Below are 17,228 nucleotides of genomic sequence, written 5' to 3' on the forward strand. Positions count from 1 at the left end.
TAAATACTTTAAGACGATATGCATAATATCAATTACATGCTGACTAGACCAGTCACGCGCGTCCATGTGCGCATGTTGATTTTGTCCATCCACACCAGACGCAATCTAGACACGCATGTTGAAATATCAAAACTAACTCTGAACCAACTATATTAATTTGGTGACAGGTCAAAACACATCAAACATTCATGATCCTCTGTAGCTCAATTGGTAGAGCACGGCGCTTGTAACGCCAGGGTAGTGGGTTCGATCCCAGGGCCCACCCATACGTAAAAATGTATGCACACATGACTAAGTCGCTTTGGATAAAAGCGTCTACTAAATGGTATATTATATTATTATTATGGTATATTTAACTAGCTAGCTTGCTGTTGCTAGCTAATTTGTCCTGGGATATAAACATTGGGTTGTTATTTTACCTGAAATGCACAAGGTCCTTTTTTTCCTGGATCTTTGTAGAATTTTGACCTATTTTAGGTCACAAAATCATGTGTTCTCTACTCCACCAATTAATCCACAGATGAGGGGAAACCTAGTTAGTTTCTAGTAATCTCTCTTCCTTCAGTCGTCTTTGACTTTATATGGCGGTTGGCAACCAACTTTAAGGTGCATTACTGGCACCAACTGGATGTTCACCTTTCAATCACCCACGTGGGTATATGCTCCTAAAAACCAATGAGGAGAGGCGGGACTTGCAGCACTTCAAGCGTCAAAAATAGAACCAAGTTCTATTTTAGCGCCTGGCTACGCAGACAGTCAAGAAGTTTGGATGAAATGATTGAAAATAATGTATGTGTAAATTTATTTTGGTTGCAACGCGGCCGGTGTGGTCAGCATGTTAGTTCTAGCAATGACCACCCATACACAAAAAAAAAAAAAATGTATGCACACATGACTGTAAGTCGCTTGGGATAAAAGCGTCTGCTAAATGGCATATTATTATTATTATTATAATAATGACTAGGCGAGTCAGTTATGAACAAATTCTTATTTACAATGACGGCCTACCCCGGCCAAATCCTGATGACACTGGGCCAATTGTGCGCCTCCCTATGGGACTCCCAATCACGGTCGGATTGTGATACAGCCTGGAATCGAACCAAGGTCTGTAGTGACACCTCTAGCACTGAGATGCAGTGCCTTAGACCGCTGCGCAAATTTATAATTTAGAGCTGAAAACAGACAGATACGGGCACATAATCTGAGTTTTAGTGCCAATTGCCATGCTGTTTATGTTGCACCAGGTTTGCCCTTGCATAGTGTTTTGCTTACCATAACATTACTCAAGAATTCTGCCAGACCCATGCTCAAGTCAGCTCTGCCGCTTCCTGCTATACACCCAACCCCTCACCTGTCTCTGTCGCGGGGTTTCCTTTCAAAGCCCCTGGACTTGTCCTCTTCCAGCTGCCTCTGGAGCTTCTCCTCCACCTCCCGCTCCTTAGCCGCTGTGTCCACGGGTTTGGCCCCTCCGAAGATGGAGGCTCGACCAGAGCTGCGGGCGGCTGCCGGAGCAGCTGGGGGAGCCCCACCACCACCGGCCTGCTCCACCTCCTTAGGCATGCTGCGTGGCTTCAGGACCAGCTTGGGCCTCTCGGTGGGACCACCTGGTTGGGGGGGGGGGGGCATGGGTTACAGGGTTGACATTTTGTCTATATTTAACCTTTATTTGAACCTTGGATACATCCCCAAGGGAGACCTGATCATATTGTGATGGAATATAACACTAATTATTTAAAGGGGATCTAGGCAGGGGACCTGAGGGAAGGGTGGTGTCAGTGGGGGGTAGCAGGATGGACATGTGGTTACGTGGTTGAATAATATACAGAATAATAACAATAATAAATAAATAAAATATTGAGCACAATTTGAGGGTAGTTTACCCTCACGTCTCTCCTCACTCCCTTCGTCCTGCCTCTCGTACCGGTCCTCCCGGTCTCCACCGTAGCGATCCCGGTCCCCGTAGCGGCTACCACCACCCCCGCCACTCTGATAGTCATCGTCACGGCGGTACCCACTGCCAAAGGCACGCCGCCCACCGTCATCCCTATCCCTGCGGGAGCCAAAGGCTGTGGTAGAGTAGAGGGAGTACAAGCGCCAAGACTTAGACAGCGGTATTGATAAAGCGACTGAAATATGAGATACAGTAAGTTTGGACACACTCATTCCAGGGTTTTTTATTTTTACTATTTTCTACATTGTAGAATAATAGTTTTGTAACCAAAAAAAGTGTTAAACAACTCAACATTTATTTTATATTTGAGAGTTTTCAAATAGCCACCCTTTGCCTTGATGACAGCTTTGCACACTCTTGGCGTTCTATTAACCAGCTTCACCTGGAATGCGTTTTCCAACAGTCTTGAAGGAGTTCCCACATATGCTGAGCACTTGTTGGCTGCTTTTCCTTCACTCTGCCGTCCGACTCATCCCAAACCATCTCAATTGGGTTGAGGTCGGGGGATTGTGGAGGCCAGGTCATCTGATGCAGCACTCCATCACTCTCCTTCTTGGTAAAATAGCCCTTACACAGCCTGGAGGTGTGTTGGGTCATTGTCCTGTTGAAAAGAAAAATGATAATCCCACTAAGCACAAACCAGATGGGATGGCGTATTGCTGTAAAATGCTGTAGTAGCCATGCTGGTTAAGTGTGCCTTGAATTCTAAATAAATCACTGACAGTGTCACCAGCAAAGCACCCCCACGCCATAACACTTCCTCCTCCATGCTTTACGGTGGGAACTACACATGCGGATATCCGTTCACCTACGCTGCGTCTCACAATGATACGGCGGTTGGAACACAACATTTCAAATTTGGACTCCAGACCAAAGGACAGATTTCCACTGGTCTAATGTCCATTACTCATTTTTTTTTTACCCAAGCAGGTCTCTTCTTATTATTGGTGTCCTTTAGTAGTGGTTTCTTTGCAGCAATTCGACCATGAAGGCCTGATTCACACAGTCCCCTCTGAATAGTTGATGTTGAGATGTGTCTGTACCTTGAACTCTGTAAAGCATTTATTTGGGCTGCAATTTCTGAGGCTGGTAACTAATGAACTTATCCTCTGCAGCAGAGGTAACTCTGGGTCTTCCATTCCTGTGCCGGTCCTCATGAGAGGCAGTTTCATCATAGCTCTTGATGGTTTTTGCGACTGCACTAGTTTTGATGTCTTCACTATTATTCTACAATGTAAAAAATAGTTAAAAAACAAAGAAAAACCCTTGAATGAGTAGGTGTCCAAACTTTTGACTGGTACTGTATATTTATCTCATGAAGGCACACAAATACACATGATGGCTGCTTTAAAAGCTGTTCACAGAACAAAAAAATGGAGCTGCCGTATTTAAGAAACTGCTAGATTTTAGAACGAGCAACCGCAGTCAGATCAATGCAACTGCAGGATCTAAACTTTGCCCCTCTGCAAGGTGTCAGGATGAAAAAAAGGACTTGAATAATGCCAAGCACCCACAGTACGAGTTTGGAGAATGATACTGGCACAATTCACGCGTTGGACTATTTTTCATTATCTTTAGGTCCAAAAACTGGAGCACATGAATCGCACATTGTGGCAGGGTCAACGACATCTGTTTTACTGCAGTTGCGAGCTATGGAAGTGCACCAGTCCCTCCTGTAGCAAAGCACTCCCACAGCATGATGCTGCCACCCCCGTGCTTCACGGTTGGGATGGTGTTCTTCATCTTGCAAGCAGCCCCCTTTTTCCTCCTAACGATGGTCATTATGGCCAAACAGTTCTATTTTTGTTTCATCAGACCAGAGGACATTTCTCCAAAAAGTACGATCTTTGTCCCCATGTGCAGTTGCAAACTGTAGTCTTGCTTTTTTATGGCGGATTTGGAGCAGTGGCTTCTTCCTTGCTGAGCAGCCTTTCAGATCATGTCGATATAGGACTTGTTTTACTGTGGATATAGATACTTTTGTACCGGTTTCCTCCAGCATCTTCACAAGGTCCTTTGCTGTTGTTCTGGGATTGATTTGCACTTTTCGCACCAAAGTACATTCATCTCTAGGAGACAGAACGCGTCTCCTTCCTGAGCGGTATGACGGCTGTGTGGTCCCATGGTGTTTATACTTGCGTACTATTGTTTGTACAGATGAACGTGGTACCTTCAGGCATTTGGAAATTGCTCCCAAGGATGAACCAGACTTGTGGTGGTCTACAATTTTTTTTCTGATCTTGATTTTCCCATGATGTCAAGCAAAGAGGCACTGAGTTTGAAGTTGGCCTTGAAATACATCCACAGGTACACCTCCAATTGACTCAAACGATGTCAATTAGCCTATCAGAAGCTTCTAAAGCCATGACATCATTTTCTGGAATTTTCCAAGCTGTTTAAAGGCACAGTCAACTTAGTGTATGTAAACTTCCTACCCACCGGAATTGTGATACAGTGAATTATAAGTGAAATAATCTGTCCGTAAACAATTGTTGGAAAAATTACTTGCGTCATGCACAATGTAGATGTCCTAACCGACTTACCAAATCTATAGTTTGTTAACAAGACATTTGTGGAGTGGTTGAAAAATGAGTTTTAATGTCTCCGACCTAAGTGTATGTAAACTTCCAACTTCAACTGTACTTCTGCCAGGTAAGCCTACTTTGCAGTTAATATTTAATTGAGAAGTTCTGGGGGAAGTATTTGGCAACCCACAAGATAGTTATATCAACTACTAGTGATGGGCATTCCGAGTCTTTTCTGTGAGCCGCCTCATTTGGCTCCAATCACCTAAAAAGAGACGTTAATTTGGCTCCCAAACGGCTCTTAGTTCAGTAATGCTTAGAAATTTAACTAAAACCATGAAAAAGTAGTCGCTCTAATTTAAGGCCTAAAACATTGCCTACCATTATCTCAGATCGTGAAATGCAAGTTGACATTTTTACCTGACCAAATTATTAGATGGCCTGTAAAAAACACTGCAGAGCACACAAAAAAAGAGTGCGGACCAGAATGAGGCTCTTTCCTCAGTATATTGTTCCTGCACTGAGGAATTATCATCCTCAGAGAATGTTTAGACTTCGCATTTGCTTTTCCCATTTTGATATTGTTTTCTCAATTTCACTTCTTGTTTAATTGAATTTTGGTCATTCAAAATAAAGCTGAGAGAGAATCGCCTAGTCTCTGACTGTCTCAACTGTTACCATTTGAAAGCTGCAACTTTAGGACATTAAACGCTATTAGAATAGCCTATTTGGGAAACACTTCATAACTTCAACTTGTCTTCATGCTTTTGATAGGCTATTTTAATTTTGCTTTTGGCAGTTTGGTTCGCAACGGCAAGGAGGGATGCATGCATTATTTCCTTTAGACTAAGCTTTGCTTAAGGTGTGTTCAAACTACTCATTAGATTTTTTTTATCTTGCTATTGTTTGTTTTACCTCATTATTTCCTTAGGCCTATCATGTTTTTAGGTTATTCAAAAACAAGTTAAAACTTCTTGAACTCTTAGATACATTACTTGATCATGACAGGGTTCATACAGACAGTGGCAAGTCAAATTCAAGGACTTTCAAGTACTTTTTCAAACACTAATATTAATTTTCAAGGACCATCAATTTGTAATAGTATATATAGTATATATGCAATTGTTTCTAGTCGCCACCAGATGGCAGTATATCGCAAAAAAACCTAATGAAAACACAAACTTAGTATTCATCACTACCTTACAAGTTCTACTCAATAATACGTTGTTTCACTACTTATTAACTACATACATGAGTGGTAAGTCAGTACTGATGATTTTGTAATTTGAGTAGTGATGAGCAGAGTTTTGGGACATGCCTACTGGTGAGCACACATTTCCTATTCACACAATTCCAGCTTAATGACTTTTTATTGGGCATTTGGGAATCTAGCTACGAAAAGCATCTTGCTTCCGACTGGCAGCTTTAGTGTCGCCGGGTCGGGACAAGGGTGGGTGGGCTGTGTGTGGAAAACATCACGTGAACGGCCACCAGAACGGCAGGAGCACGGCTGCCGCTTGATAAAGCGGAATATCGCAGGCACCCCCTGAATAAGGCGATTGGCAAAAAAGCTCAGGAGGTTGTTGCAGAGAAAAAGTCACAATGTAGAACTGCCGCCAGAAGCAGCGGTGTGTCTTTCCCCCTTCATGTGGCTCTTCAGGGCAGATTCACCCATGCTGACACATTTTTCCACCTTACACGGTGTGGGTTGGGTCCAGTGATGTAGTGGGTAAACTATACCGAACAAAAATATAAAAACGCAACATGTAAAGTGTCAGTCCCATGTTTCATGAGCTGAAATAAAAGATAGCAGAAATGTTCCAGACGCACAAAAGGCAAAATTGAATCTACATTTGCCCGCCATCTTAGCTATGGATGTGATATTTGGCGGTGCCAAAGTCAGTTCTATACCTGCCTGGCTGAGTGGCAATGTCGGTGGAATGAGCGAGCTCGCCTGGCAAGCACAGCGCAAAACACGTGAGGAAATAAAACTCTGTAGTCTGCCTGGAAATTAATTGAGACCAATACATTTTTCTAATATTTTTCATAAAAATATTTGAACATTAAATCAAATCAAATGTTTTTTGTCACATAGACATGTTTAGCAGATATTATTGCGGGTGTAGCGAAATTATTGTGCTTCTAGCTCCGACAGTGCAGTAATATCTAACAAGTAATATCTAACATTTTCACAACATATACCCAATACACACAAATCTAAGTAAGGAATGGAATTTAAGAAAACATACATACAGTGGGGAGAACAAGTATTTGATACACTGCCGATTTTGCAGGTTTTCCTACTTACAAAGCATGTAGAGGTCTGTAATTTTTATCATAGGTACACTTCAACTGTGAGAGATGGAATCTAAAAAAAAAAAAATCCAGAAAATCACATTGTATGATTTCTAAGTAATTAATTTGCATTTTATTGCATGACATAAGTATTTGATACATCAGAAAAGCAGAACTTAATATTTGGTACAGAAACCTTTGTTTGCAATTACAGAGATCATACGTTTCCTGTAGGTCTTGACCAGGTTTGCACACACTGCAGCAGGGTTTTTGGCCCACTCCTCCATACAGACCTTCTCCAGAACCTTCACGTTTCGGGGCTGTCGCTGGGCAATACGGACTTTCAGCTCCCTCCAAAGATTTTCTATTGGGTTCAGGTCTGGAGACTGGCTAGGCCACTCCAGGACCTTGAGATGCTTCTTACGGAGCCACTCCTTAGTTGCCCTGGCTGTGTGTTTCGGGTCGTTGTCATGCTGGAAGACCCAGCCACGAGCCATCTTCAATGCTCTTACTGAAGGAAGGAGGTTGTTGGCCAAGATCTCGCGATACATTGCCCCATCCATCCTCCCCTCAATACGGTGCAGTCGTCCTGTCCCCTTTGCAGAAAAGCATCCCCAAAGAATGATGTTTCCACCTCCATGCTTCACGGTTGGGATGGTGTTCTTGGGGTTGTACTCATCCTTCTTCTTCCTCCAAACACGGCGAGTGGAGTTTAGACCAAAAAGCTCTATTTGTGTCTCATCAGACCACATGACCTTCTCCCATTCCTCCTCAGGATCATCCAGATGGTCATTGGCAAACTTCAGACGGGCCTGGACATGCGCTGGCTTGAGCAGGGGGACCTTGCGTGCACTGCAGGATTTTAATCCATGACGGCGTAGTGTGTTACTAATGGTTTTCTTTGAGACTGTGGTCCCAGCTCTCTTCAGGTCATTGACCAGGTCCTGCCGTGTAGTTCTGGGCTGATCCCTCACCTTCCTCATGATCATTGATGCCCCACGAGGTGAGATCTTGCATGGAGCCCCAGACCGAGGGTGATTGACCGTCATCTTGAACTTCTTCCATTTTCTAATAATTGCGCCAACAGTTGTTGCCTTCTCACCAAGCTGCTTGCCTATTGTCCTGTAGCCCATCCCAGCCTTGTGCAGGTCTACAATTTTATCCCTGATGTCCTTACACAGCTCTCTGGTCTTGGCCATTGTGGAGAGGTTGGAGTCTGTTTGATTGAGTGTGTGGACAGGTGTCTATTATACAGGTAACGAGTTCAAACAGGTGCAGTTAATACAGGTAATGAGTGGAGAACAGGAGGGCTTCTTAAAGAAAACAGGTCTGTGAGAGCCGGAATTCTTACTGGTTGGTAGGTGATCAAATACTTATGTCATGCAATAAAATGCAAATTAATTACTTAAAAATCATACAATGTGATTTTCTGGATTTTTGTTTTAGATTCCATCTCTCACAGTTGAAGTGTACCTATGATAACAATTACAGACCTCTACATGCTTTGTAAGTAGGAAAACCTGCAAAATCGGCAGTGTATCAAATACTTGTTCTCCCCACTGTATATGGACAAGCAATGACAGAGCGGCATGGACTAAGATACAGTAGAATATTATAGAATACATTTTATACACATGAGATGAGTAATGCAAGATATGTAAACATTATTAAAGTGACTAGTGTTCCATTTCTTAAAGTGGCCAGTGATTTCAATAGGCAGCAGCAGCCTCTAATGTGCTAGTGATGGCTATTTAACAGTCTGATGGCCTTGAGATAGAAGCTGTTTTTCATTCTCGGTCCCAGCTTTGATGCAACTGTACTGACCTCGCCTTCTGGATGATAGCGGGGTGAACAGGCAGTGGCTCGGGTGGTTGATGTCCTTGATGATCTTTTTGGCCTTCCTGTGACATCGGGTGCTGTAGGTGTCCTGGAGGGTGGGTAGTTTGCCCCCGGTAATGCCTTCGGCAGACCGCACCACCCTCTGGAGAGCCCTGCGGTTGCTAGCAGTGCAGTTGCCATACCAGGCGCTGATACAGCCCGACAGGATGCTCTCAATTGTGCATCTGTAAAAGTTTGTGAGGATTTTAGGTGCCAAGCCAAATTTCTTCAGCCTCCTGAGGTTGAAGAGGCTCTGTTGCGCTTTCTTCACCACACTGTCTGCGTGGGTGGACCATTTCAGTTTGCCAGTGGGGTACGCCAAGGAACTTGAAACTTTTCACCTTCTCCACTGCGGTCCCGTCAATGTGGATAGGGGGGGTGCACCCTCTGCTGTTTCCTGAGTCATTATCTGTTCTCCTAATTTTAATTCAAGTACTTTTCAAGTACCAACTTGAGAAAATGTCTGATTTAAGGTATTCCAGTACTTGAATTTCAGAGTGCCAAATTCAAGTACTTTAAGCACCTTGTGTGAACCCTGTCATTAACTAGAATGGTGGAAGGCAGAGGAAGAAAGCCAGCATGCATAAACACTGACGTCATATTCACATCAAATGGAAAGAAAATACAAAAATGTGGCTTTTGAAATTATTAAATACCGGAGTCTCAGATATAAAAAATTTCAAAAGGGGTAGGCCATATGGCCCAGGTCATCCGACGTTGAGAAAAATAAATACATCTGACTGGACATTTGCACTTTACTGTGTGGTGCCAGTCAAGTTGAAATAGGCTATACATCGTCTGTCGCATCATGTTGTCACCATCGACGATGGCTGTCAATCATCTTCGATATCCGATACTATCATATCGCCCAACCTTACTTGATATTCATAATCATACAGGAGGCGTTGGGGATTTGGATAACAAAGTAAATACAGCACAGTCTAGATTGATGACGATACGTTAAGTTTTGAGCAGTAGTTTCACCTCCACTCTCACCTCCCCGGTCGTCATAGCGGTCTCTGCCGCGGTCCCGGCCACTGTCCCGGTCGCCACCGAAGCCGCGGTCCCGGTCGCCACCAAAGCCGCGGTCCCGGTCGCCACCAAAGCCGCGGTCCCGGTCGCCACCAAAGCCGCGGTCATTTTCCCTTCGAGGCCCGTCACGGTCTCCGTAGCGGTCGCGTGACCCTGAGAGGGAACGAAAGAGTTAATGGAATTATGAAAGGGATACAAATCAAGTAAAAGTCTCTTGAGATTCAAGCATTATTAAGAAGAAATGTCAAAGGATGTGGTTCTGGTCACACAGTTGCAAGATAACTGGAACTATGTGGACAGCATAAAACATACCCATGCCTGCTTGACATTTCAGATAAATAGTGTAGCATAGAGCTTTGAGACAAAGGACATTAAGAAAGAGGTTTTAGCAGGGTGCTTTAAAAGAAGGGATGTGTGCTTGCTGAGTGCATACATATAGTCTATAGATCTGTGGCTCTTTTAGCTTAGAGGGAAACACTCTTACCGAAGGCGGATTCCTCTCTCTTTGGGGGTCCATCGTCGGCGTCTGCAGTGGGCCGTGCCCTCCAGTCATCACTGTCTGTCTTTTCAGGGCCTCCCATGTCTCCCATACGGCCCATCCTGTCTCGTCCGCCCATCTGGCCATTGTCTCTCCCCTCTGGCCATTCAAGGTTAGGGATCAAATGATAAGATAAATAAAGAAAAAGCCCACACTGTAAATGCTGCCCCCAAGTGCTTTATTCCTACACCACAAAAGACAACGTTTGGGCTGCAATGGCCTTCAGCAGTGTTATTTGGCCGGGCACTGGTGAGGAAATGTGGGACGTGCATCAACTGACCTCCTGACACATAGGGCCAGTTTGCAAGACACAGATTAAGCCTAGTCCTGGACTGAAAAGCACTTTTAATTGAGAATCGCCATTGAGAATACTTTTTAGTCCAGGACTAGGCTTAATCTGTGTCCAGGAAACCACCCCATAAGATAAACATGGATTTATAGAGGCTCTTTTGCCATTCTGTACCCATAGTACAGTAGAAAGTCTAGAATTCGTATTGAAATTACTAAATCGGTGCATCATTAATTAATTAGGAAGGTCATGGGAAAGTCCCTCTGGATAAGAGTGTCTGCTAAATGACTAAAATGTAAAATGTTGTGTGTAACTTACCCTTGTCGTTGGACTGATCTGCAATATCTACCCGGATCCTGCGGTTTCCCAGGTTCTATTAGGTCAGACAGGCAGGAAACAAGCTCAGAGACATGCAAGTCATTACCAGTAATGTGGCCTAAATGACCAACTCATCTCCTTTCCATAATAGCATGTTCCAGCGTGATAGCTTGAAACTATTTACCTGTCACTAACAGTTAAAATTCCATATACTTGTCTTGAGCACTCATCAAAAAATTAATTTCACTAATGATTAATTGAAAGCTCTCTTACTACTTTACTAAATCTACAGCACATCGTTTTTTTGTTTTTACTATGTCCCTTGTAGATACTGAAGTAAACTACAGACAGGTTGGTTGTTTAGCAACAAAACCGGCGCGTGCGCAACTATGGGGCAAAACAGACGAGTTGGCTTAGATTGTTGACATGTCAACTATATTTAGTCTCTTATTGGAAACAAATGAGCACTTCTGTCTCAAATACATCATTACAGTTGTTGGTTAGCTAGCTAGCAAATGTTTGCCATATTAGCATTGACATGAAATCAGCCAAAACAAAACATGGTATCAAGAACTTACGATTCCCCACATGGCAGTTTGTCATTGTTGGTAGCTATGTGGCCATCCAGAATCACAACTCAGACTTCTGCCCCATTGAAGCGTGTGCATCATTTTCTTGACGTTGTCAGCTAACCCATCTATTACCAAACTACTACCAACGCTGAATGGATGTTGAGATTGATATGATCAATGTATGTGTGATGAATCCTAATTAGAGACAGACACGTGGTTCAGCATTAAGACCCTTCGATCCTTTCTCTCCTCAGTGTGCCGTTCCTTACCTCCTCATTGAGAGTCAGCGCCCTCAAGAGGGAGTCCACGTCATCAAACTCCGCGTAACCAAAGCCCTTCAGCCTCTCTGGGTTACTAGGCTCCCGTGGCAAGCGCACCGCACTGATCTGAGAAGAGAGGGGAGATGTGGACCAGTGAGAGGGTGAGAGAGGGCTGATGGGGAACTGTACTGGTCTGAGGTTAGAAATAAGACGGACGAGTGAACGCGAGAGGAACCCCACTATAGTCTCAGAAGAGTGGAAATACTGCAGTGACATAACATAAATTGATATATCATGGGTATGGGTATCGTGAGATGAATCAAAATGTCCTTGAGGGCAATAGGATAAACACTTCCCTAGCTTACATTGCCAGCTCTATTCCCACATAACCTTTTGTAATTCCATTTCAATGTTTAAGCTACAGCGGAAAAAAAATGTTTTACTGCAACAACTCCAGTAAAATCTACATTTGAGGCACCCTATGTTGACGTGAAAGATATTCCAATGCATGGTGTTTATTTCGCTACACCCACAATAACATCTGCTAAATATGTGTATGTGATCAATAAAACTTGATTTGTATAAAACAGCAACATTTCAGGCAAATCATCTTAACCTTTGGGCAAGTATAAAAATGCTGCCGACTTGCCCAATGGGCAAGTGTCAATCAAGTGTTAATGTCAATACCCAGAAGACCCTTGGTGCTTTCAAAACAGCCTAGACAGGTTGATGGTTTCAGTTAAGCCTATTCTATAGATCTAGGCAAAGGACAACCTCATGTGGTTTGGATGTCAAGCCAAAAGGACAGGCCTTGAATTTCCCAGCGGCATTCCACCTTGTGTGGCCGTAATGCCCCCTAAACAAATCCATGCATTGTGGCCAAAGTGGCCGTTGTGCCCTTGGGCTGAACATAATAATTATAATTCCCTTTTCCCGGCTGCCAATCGCCCTGCTCTGAAGCACCTCTCACTCACATGGCTCTCTCAGATATCTCAATTCTTATTAGCCAATGCCCTTCACGTGATCGGGTCCTTCTCATAGGCATCGCAGCTCCGAAGCAGGTAGCTACAAGTGAAGACGGACACGTCAGGGATACAACGGCGCAAGTCCTTCTTATCGAATTCGAACGCAAATATTGAATGTGTTAGAAGAACTGTCCACATTTACTTTTCGTTAGCCAACAAGATGAGTAGCGAACAGCAAAAGCACTAGCCTATGCCAATCAACTATCCTCCACAGAACAAAAGTTGACCTATTCTATTGGTCAGCTTGTCGTTCTGTGCTACAAATAAATATTCCAAACACAGCCTACTCTGGGACAGTCGTGGGACGCAAATTAATACAACCACTGTATATCAAAACTTTTAAAAGCAAATGAGGCTGATGCAACAGATCAGAAAGTTTAGCTTAACATTTTGATAAACTATTTCTTCACATTATGAGCGTAGCAATGCGCACACGGCAGTAGGCTGCAAGCGTGAATGTTCCAAAATGCAATTAGCAGGAAAACACTTCTCAAAACTGCACCGCAAATGCGAGCTGTTTCATATGACAGATGAAAATATCCTTCAGTAATGTAGAAACTGAGCATGGGTTGTTAATATGACTAGGATTGTGTATTTCGCTGCTGGACTACGAAAGAAAGTTGAGAACATAAGAAATACTGGTTTAATGGCATTTCAGAAAATGTTTATAAAAGAATCCCCTTAAAATTCCTATGGTCTTAAAATCCCTATGGTCGGAACACAGCAAGACATGTCTCATAAAATGCCAAAAACCGTTGAGGTTTTAAACAATTAAGTTTACGGTTAAATAGGTGGGTGATGTTGCAGTGCGCAACAGGCACTGGCCTTTATCTGAACTAAAAGTGCCTCAAGTATGTGGACAGAATCAACCATTTAGACGTTAATTTTAATAATGATCCTACATTATATTTGTCAAACATGACTGGCATTCAGCATATACAGTACCAGTCAGAGGTTTGGACACACCTACTCATTAAAGGGTTTCTTTATATTTACTACTTTCTACATTGTAGAATAATAGTGAAGACATCAAAACGAAGAAATAACACATACGGAATCATGTAGTAACCAAAAAAAGTGTTAAACAAATCAAAATATATTTTATATTTGAAATTCTTCAAAATAGCCACCATTTGCCTTAATGACAGCTTTGCACACTCTTGGCATTCTCTCAACTAGCTTCATGAGGTAGTCACCTGGAATGCATTCAATTAACAGGTGTGCCTTGTTCATTTGTGAAATGTATTTCCTTCTTAATGCGTTTGAGCCAATCAGTTGTGTTTTGACAGGGTAGGGGTTGTATACAGAAGATAGTCCTATTTGGTAAAAGACCAAGTCCATATTATGGCAAGAACAGCTCAAATCAGCAAAGAGAAATGACAGTCCATCATTACTTTAAGACATGAAGGTCAGTCCGGAAAATTAAGAAGTGCAGTTGCAAAAACAATCAAGCGCTATGATGAAACTGGCTCTCATGAGGACCGCCACAGGAAATGATGACCCAGAGTTACCTCTGCTGCAGAGGATAAGTTAACTGGAGTTACCAGCCTCAGAAATTGCAGCCCAAATAAATGCTTCAGAGTTCAAGTAACAGACATATCTCAACATCAACTGTTCAGAGGACACTGTGTGAATCACGCCTTCATGGTTGATTGCTGCAAAGAAACCACTACTAAAGGACACCAATAAGAAGAAGAGACTTACTTGTGCCAAGAAACACGAGCAATGGACATTAAACCGGTGGAAATCTGTCCTTTGGTCTGATGAGTCCAAATTTGAGATTTTTGGTTCCAACCGCTGTGTCTTTGTGAGACGCAGAGTAGGTGAATGGATGATCCCCGCATATGTGGTTCCCACCATAAAGCATGGAGGTGGTGTGATGGTGCTTTGCTGGTGACACTGTCTGTGATTTATTTAGAATTCAAGGCACACTTAACCAGCATGGCTACCACAGCATTCTGCAGCGATACGCCACCCCATCTGCTTTGCGCTTATTGGGACTATCATTTGTTTTTCAATAGGACAATGACCTAAAAAACACCTCCAGGCTGTGTAAGGGCAATCTGACCAAGAAGGAGAGTGATGAGTGCTGCATCAGATGACCTCCACAAATCACCCGACCTCAACCCAATTGAGATGGTTTGGGATGAGTTGGACCGCAGAGTGAAGGAAAAGCAGCCAACAAGTGCTCAGCATATGTGGGAACTCCAAGACTGTTGGAAACGCATTCCTCATGAAGCTGGTTGAGAGAATGCCAAGACTTTGCAAAGCTGTCATCAAGGCAAAGGGTGGCTACTTTGAAGAATCTCAAATATAAAATATTTTGATTTGTTTAACACTTTTTTGGTTACTACATGATTCCATATGTGTTATTTAATAGTTTTGATGTTTTGACAATTATTTTACAATGTAGAAAATAGTAAAAATAAAGAAAAACCCTTGAATGAGTAGGTGTGTCCAAACTTCTGACTGGTACTGTATGTGTGTAATCAAGTGTCATTAAAGTTAAATTACATTTTCCCTCATGTTAGCGGTCTGGTCATATTCATAAATTGCGTAACACAAAAAAAGACTGTCGTTCAACACATCTAAAGTAGTCAAGTCTCCTCACACCAGGGTCAAGTTAGCTAAACATTTAGAAATTGGGTCGTTCCATATTAATTCAATCACTTTCTGACTTCACCCCTTTAGATTTGAACGAAACCTTCCAAACATGTTTGCCCATGGTAGAAGTGGTCAGAAGTGACTTTTTAGACCTGAATGCCAAAACATTCAGGAGATAGGTGCTCAAAGTTGACCCACTTTGCATACCCCACCCTACCATGAGACACCCATGTCTTCATCACTGAAAAATATAAAAGTTGAATTTGATATCATTTGAAAACTTAATAACAGGATTGTCAAACTATCATTTCTTGAAAAAGTTGTATTTTTTTTAAATCAAAATGTGTAAACTCATATTGCTTTCATTTTCACATACAGTGGGGGAAAAAAGTATTTAGTCAGCCACCAATTGTGCAAGTTCTCCCACTTAAAAAGATGAGAGAGGCCTGTAATTTTCATCATAGGTACACGTCAACTATGACAGACGAATTGAGAGAAAAAGAATCCAGAAAATCACATTGTAGGATTTTTAATGAATTTATTTGCAAATTATGGTGGAAAATAAGTATTTGGTCACCTACAAACAAGCAAGATTTCTTGCTCTCACAGACCTGTAACTTCTTCTTTAAGAGGCTCCTCTGTCCTCCACTCGTTACCTGTATTAATGGCACCTGTTTTAACTTGTTATCAGTATAAAAGACACCTGTCCACAACCTCAAACAGTCACACTCCAAACTCCACTATGGCCAAGACCAAAGAGCTGTCAAAGGACACCAGAAACAAAATTGTAGACCTGCACCAGGCTGGGAAGACTGAATCTGCAATAGGTAAGCAGCTTGGTTTGAAGAAATCAACTGTGGGAGCAATTATTAGGAAATGGAAGACATACAAGACCACTGATAATCTCCCTCGATCTGGGGCTCCACGCAAGATCTCACCCTGTGGGGTCAAAATGATCACAAGAACGGTGAGCAAAAATCCCAGACCCACACAGGGGGACCTAGTGAATGACCTGCAGAGAGCTGGGACCAAAGTAACAAAGCCTACCATCAGTAACACACTACGCCGCCAGGGACTCAAATCCTGCAGTGCTAGACGTGTCCCCCTGCTTAAGCCAGTACATGTCCAGGCCCATCTGAAGTTTGCTAGAGTGCATTTGGATGATCCAGAAGAGGATTGGGAGAATGTCATATGGTCAGATGAAACCAAAATATAACTTTTTGGTAAAAACTCAACTCGTCGTGTTTGGAGGACAAAGAATGCTGAGTTGCATCCAAAGAACACCATACCTACTGTGAAGCATGGGGGTGGAAACATCATGCTTTGGGGCTGTTTTTCTGCAAAGGGACCAGGACGACTGATCCGTGTAAAGGAAAGAATGAATGGGGCCATGTATCATGAGATTTTGAGTGAAAACCTCCTTCCATCAGCAAGGGCATTGAAGATGAAACGTGGCTGGGTCTTTCAGCATGACAATGATCCCAAACACACCGCCCGGGCAATGAAGGAGTGGCTTCGTAAGAAGCATTTCAAGGTCCTGGAGTGGCCTAGCCAGTCTCCAGATCTCAACCCCATAGAAAATCTTTGGAGGGAGTTGAAAGTCCGTGTTGCCCAGCGACAGCCCCAAAACATCACTGCTCTAGAGGAGATCTGCATGGAGGAATGGGCCAAAATACCAGCAACAGTGTGTGAAAACCTTGTGAAGACTTACAGAAAACGTTTGACCTGTGTCATTGCCAACAAAGGGTATATAACAAAGTATTGAGAAACTTTTGTTATTGACCAAATACTTATTTTCCACCATAATTTGCAAATAAATTCATTAAAAATCCTACAATGTGATTTTCTGGATTTTTTTTCTTCTCATTTTGTCTGTCATAGTTGACGTGTACCTATGATGAAAATTACAGGCCTCTCTCATCTTTTTAAGTGGGAGAACTT

At 42.8% G+C, this 17,228-nt stretch overlaps 1 protein-coding gene across 3 annotated transcripts in view; it reads right to left on the minus strand.

Moving 5' to 3' along the window:
* The window catches only part of LOC121575537 (eukaryotic translation initiation factor 4B), a 48,203-nt gene that overhangs the window by 12,335 nt on the left and 18,640 nt on the right, over nt 1-17,228 (minus strand). For 2 of the 3 annotated variants that reach the window (XM_041888699.2, XM_041888697.2), the window contains exons 4-9: nt 11,668-11,784; nt 10,827-10,881; nt 10,166-10,318; nt 9,634-9,834; nt 1,881-2,066; nt 1,352-1,604 (exon numbers count right to left, since the gene is read on the minus strand). In XM_041888699.2, coding sequence (XP_041744633.1) covers nt 1,352-1,604; nt 1,881-2,066; nt 9,634-9,834; nt 10,166-10,318; nt 10,827-10,881; nt 11,668-11,784 — 965 coding nt within the window. The remainder of the gene's footprint in view (nt 1-1,351; nt 1,605-1,880; nt 2,067-9,633; nt 9,835-10,165; nt 10,319-10,826; nt 10,882-11,667; nt 11,785-17,228) is intronic. The other variant, XM_041888698.2, reaches the window with a different exon arrangement.

The sequence above is a fragment of the Coregonus clupeaformis genome, chromosome 10 (assembly GCF_020615455.1).
Source record: "Coregonus clupeaformis isolate EN_2021a chromosome 10, ASM2061545v1, whole genome shotgun sequence".
NCBI classification, from domain to species: Eukaryota; Metazoa; Chordata; class Actinopteri; order Salmoniformes; family Salmonidae; genus Coregonus; species Coregonus clupeaformis.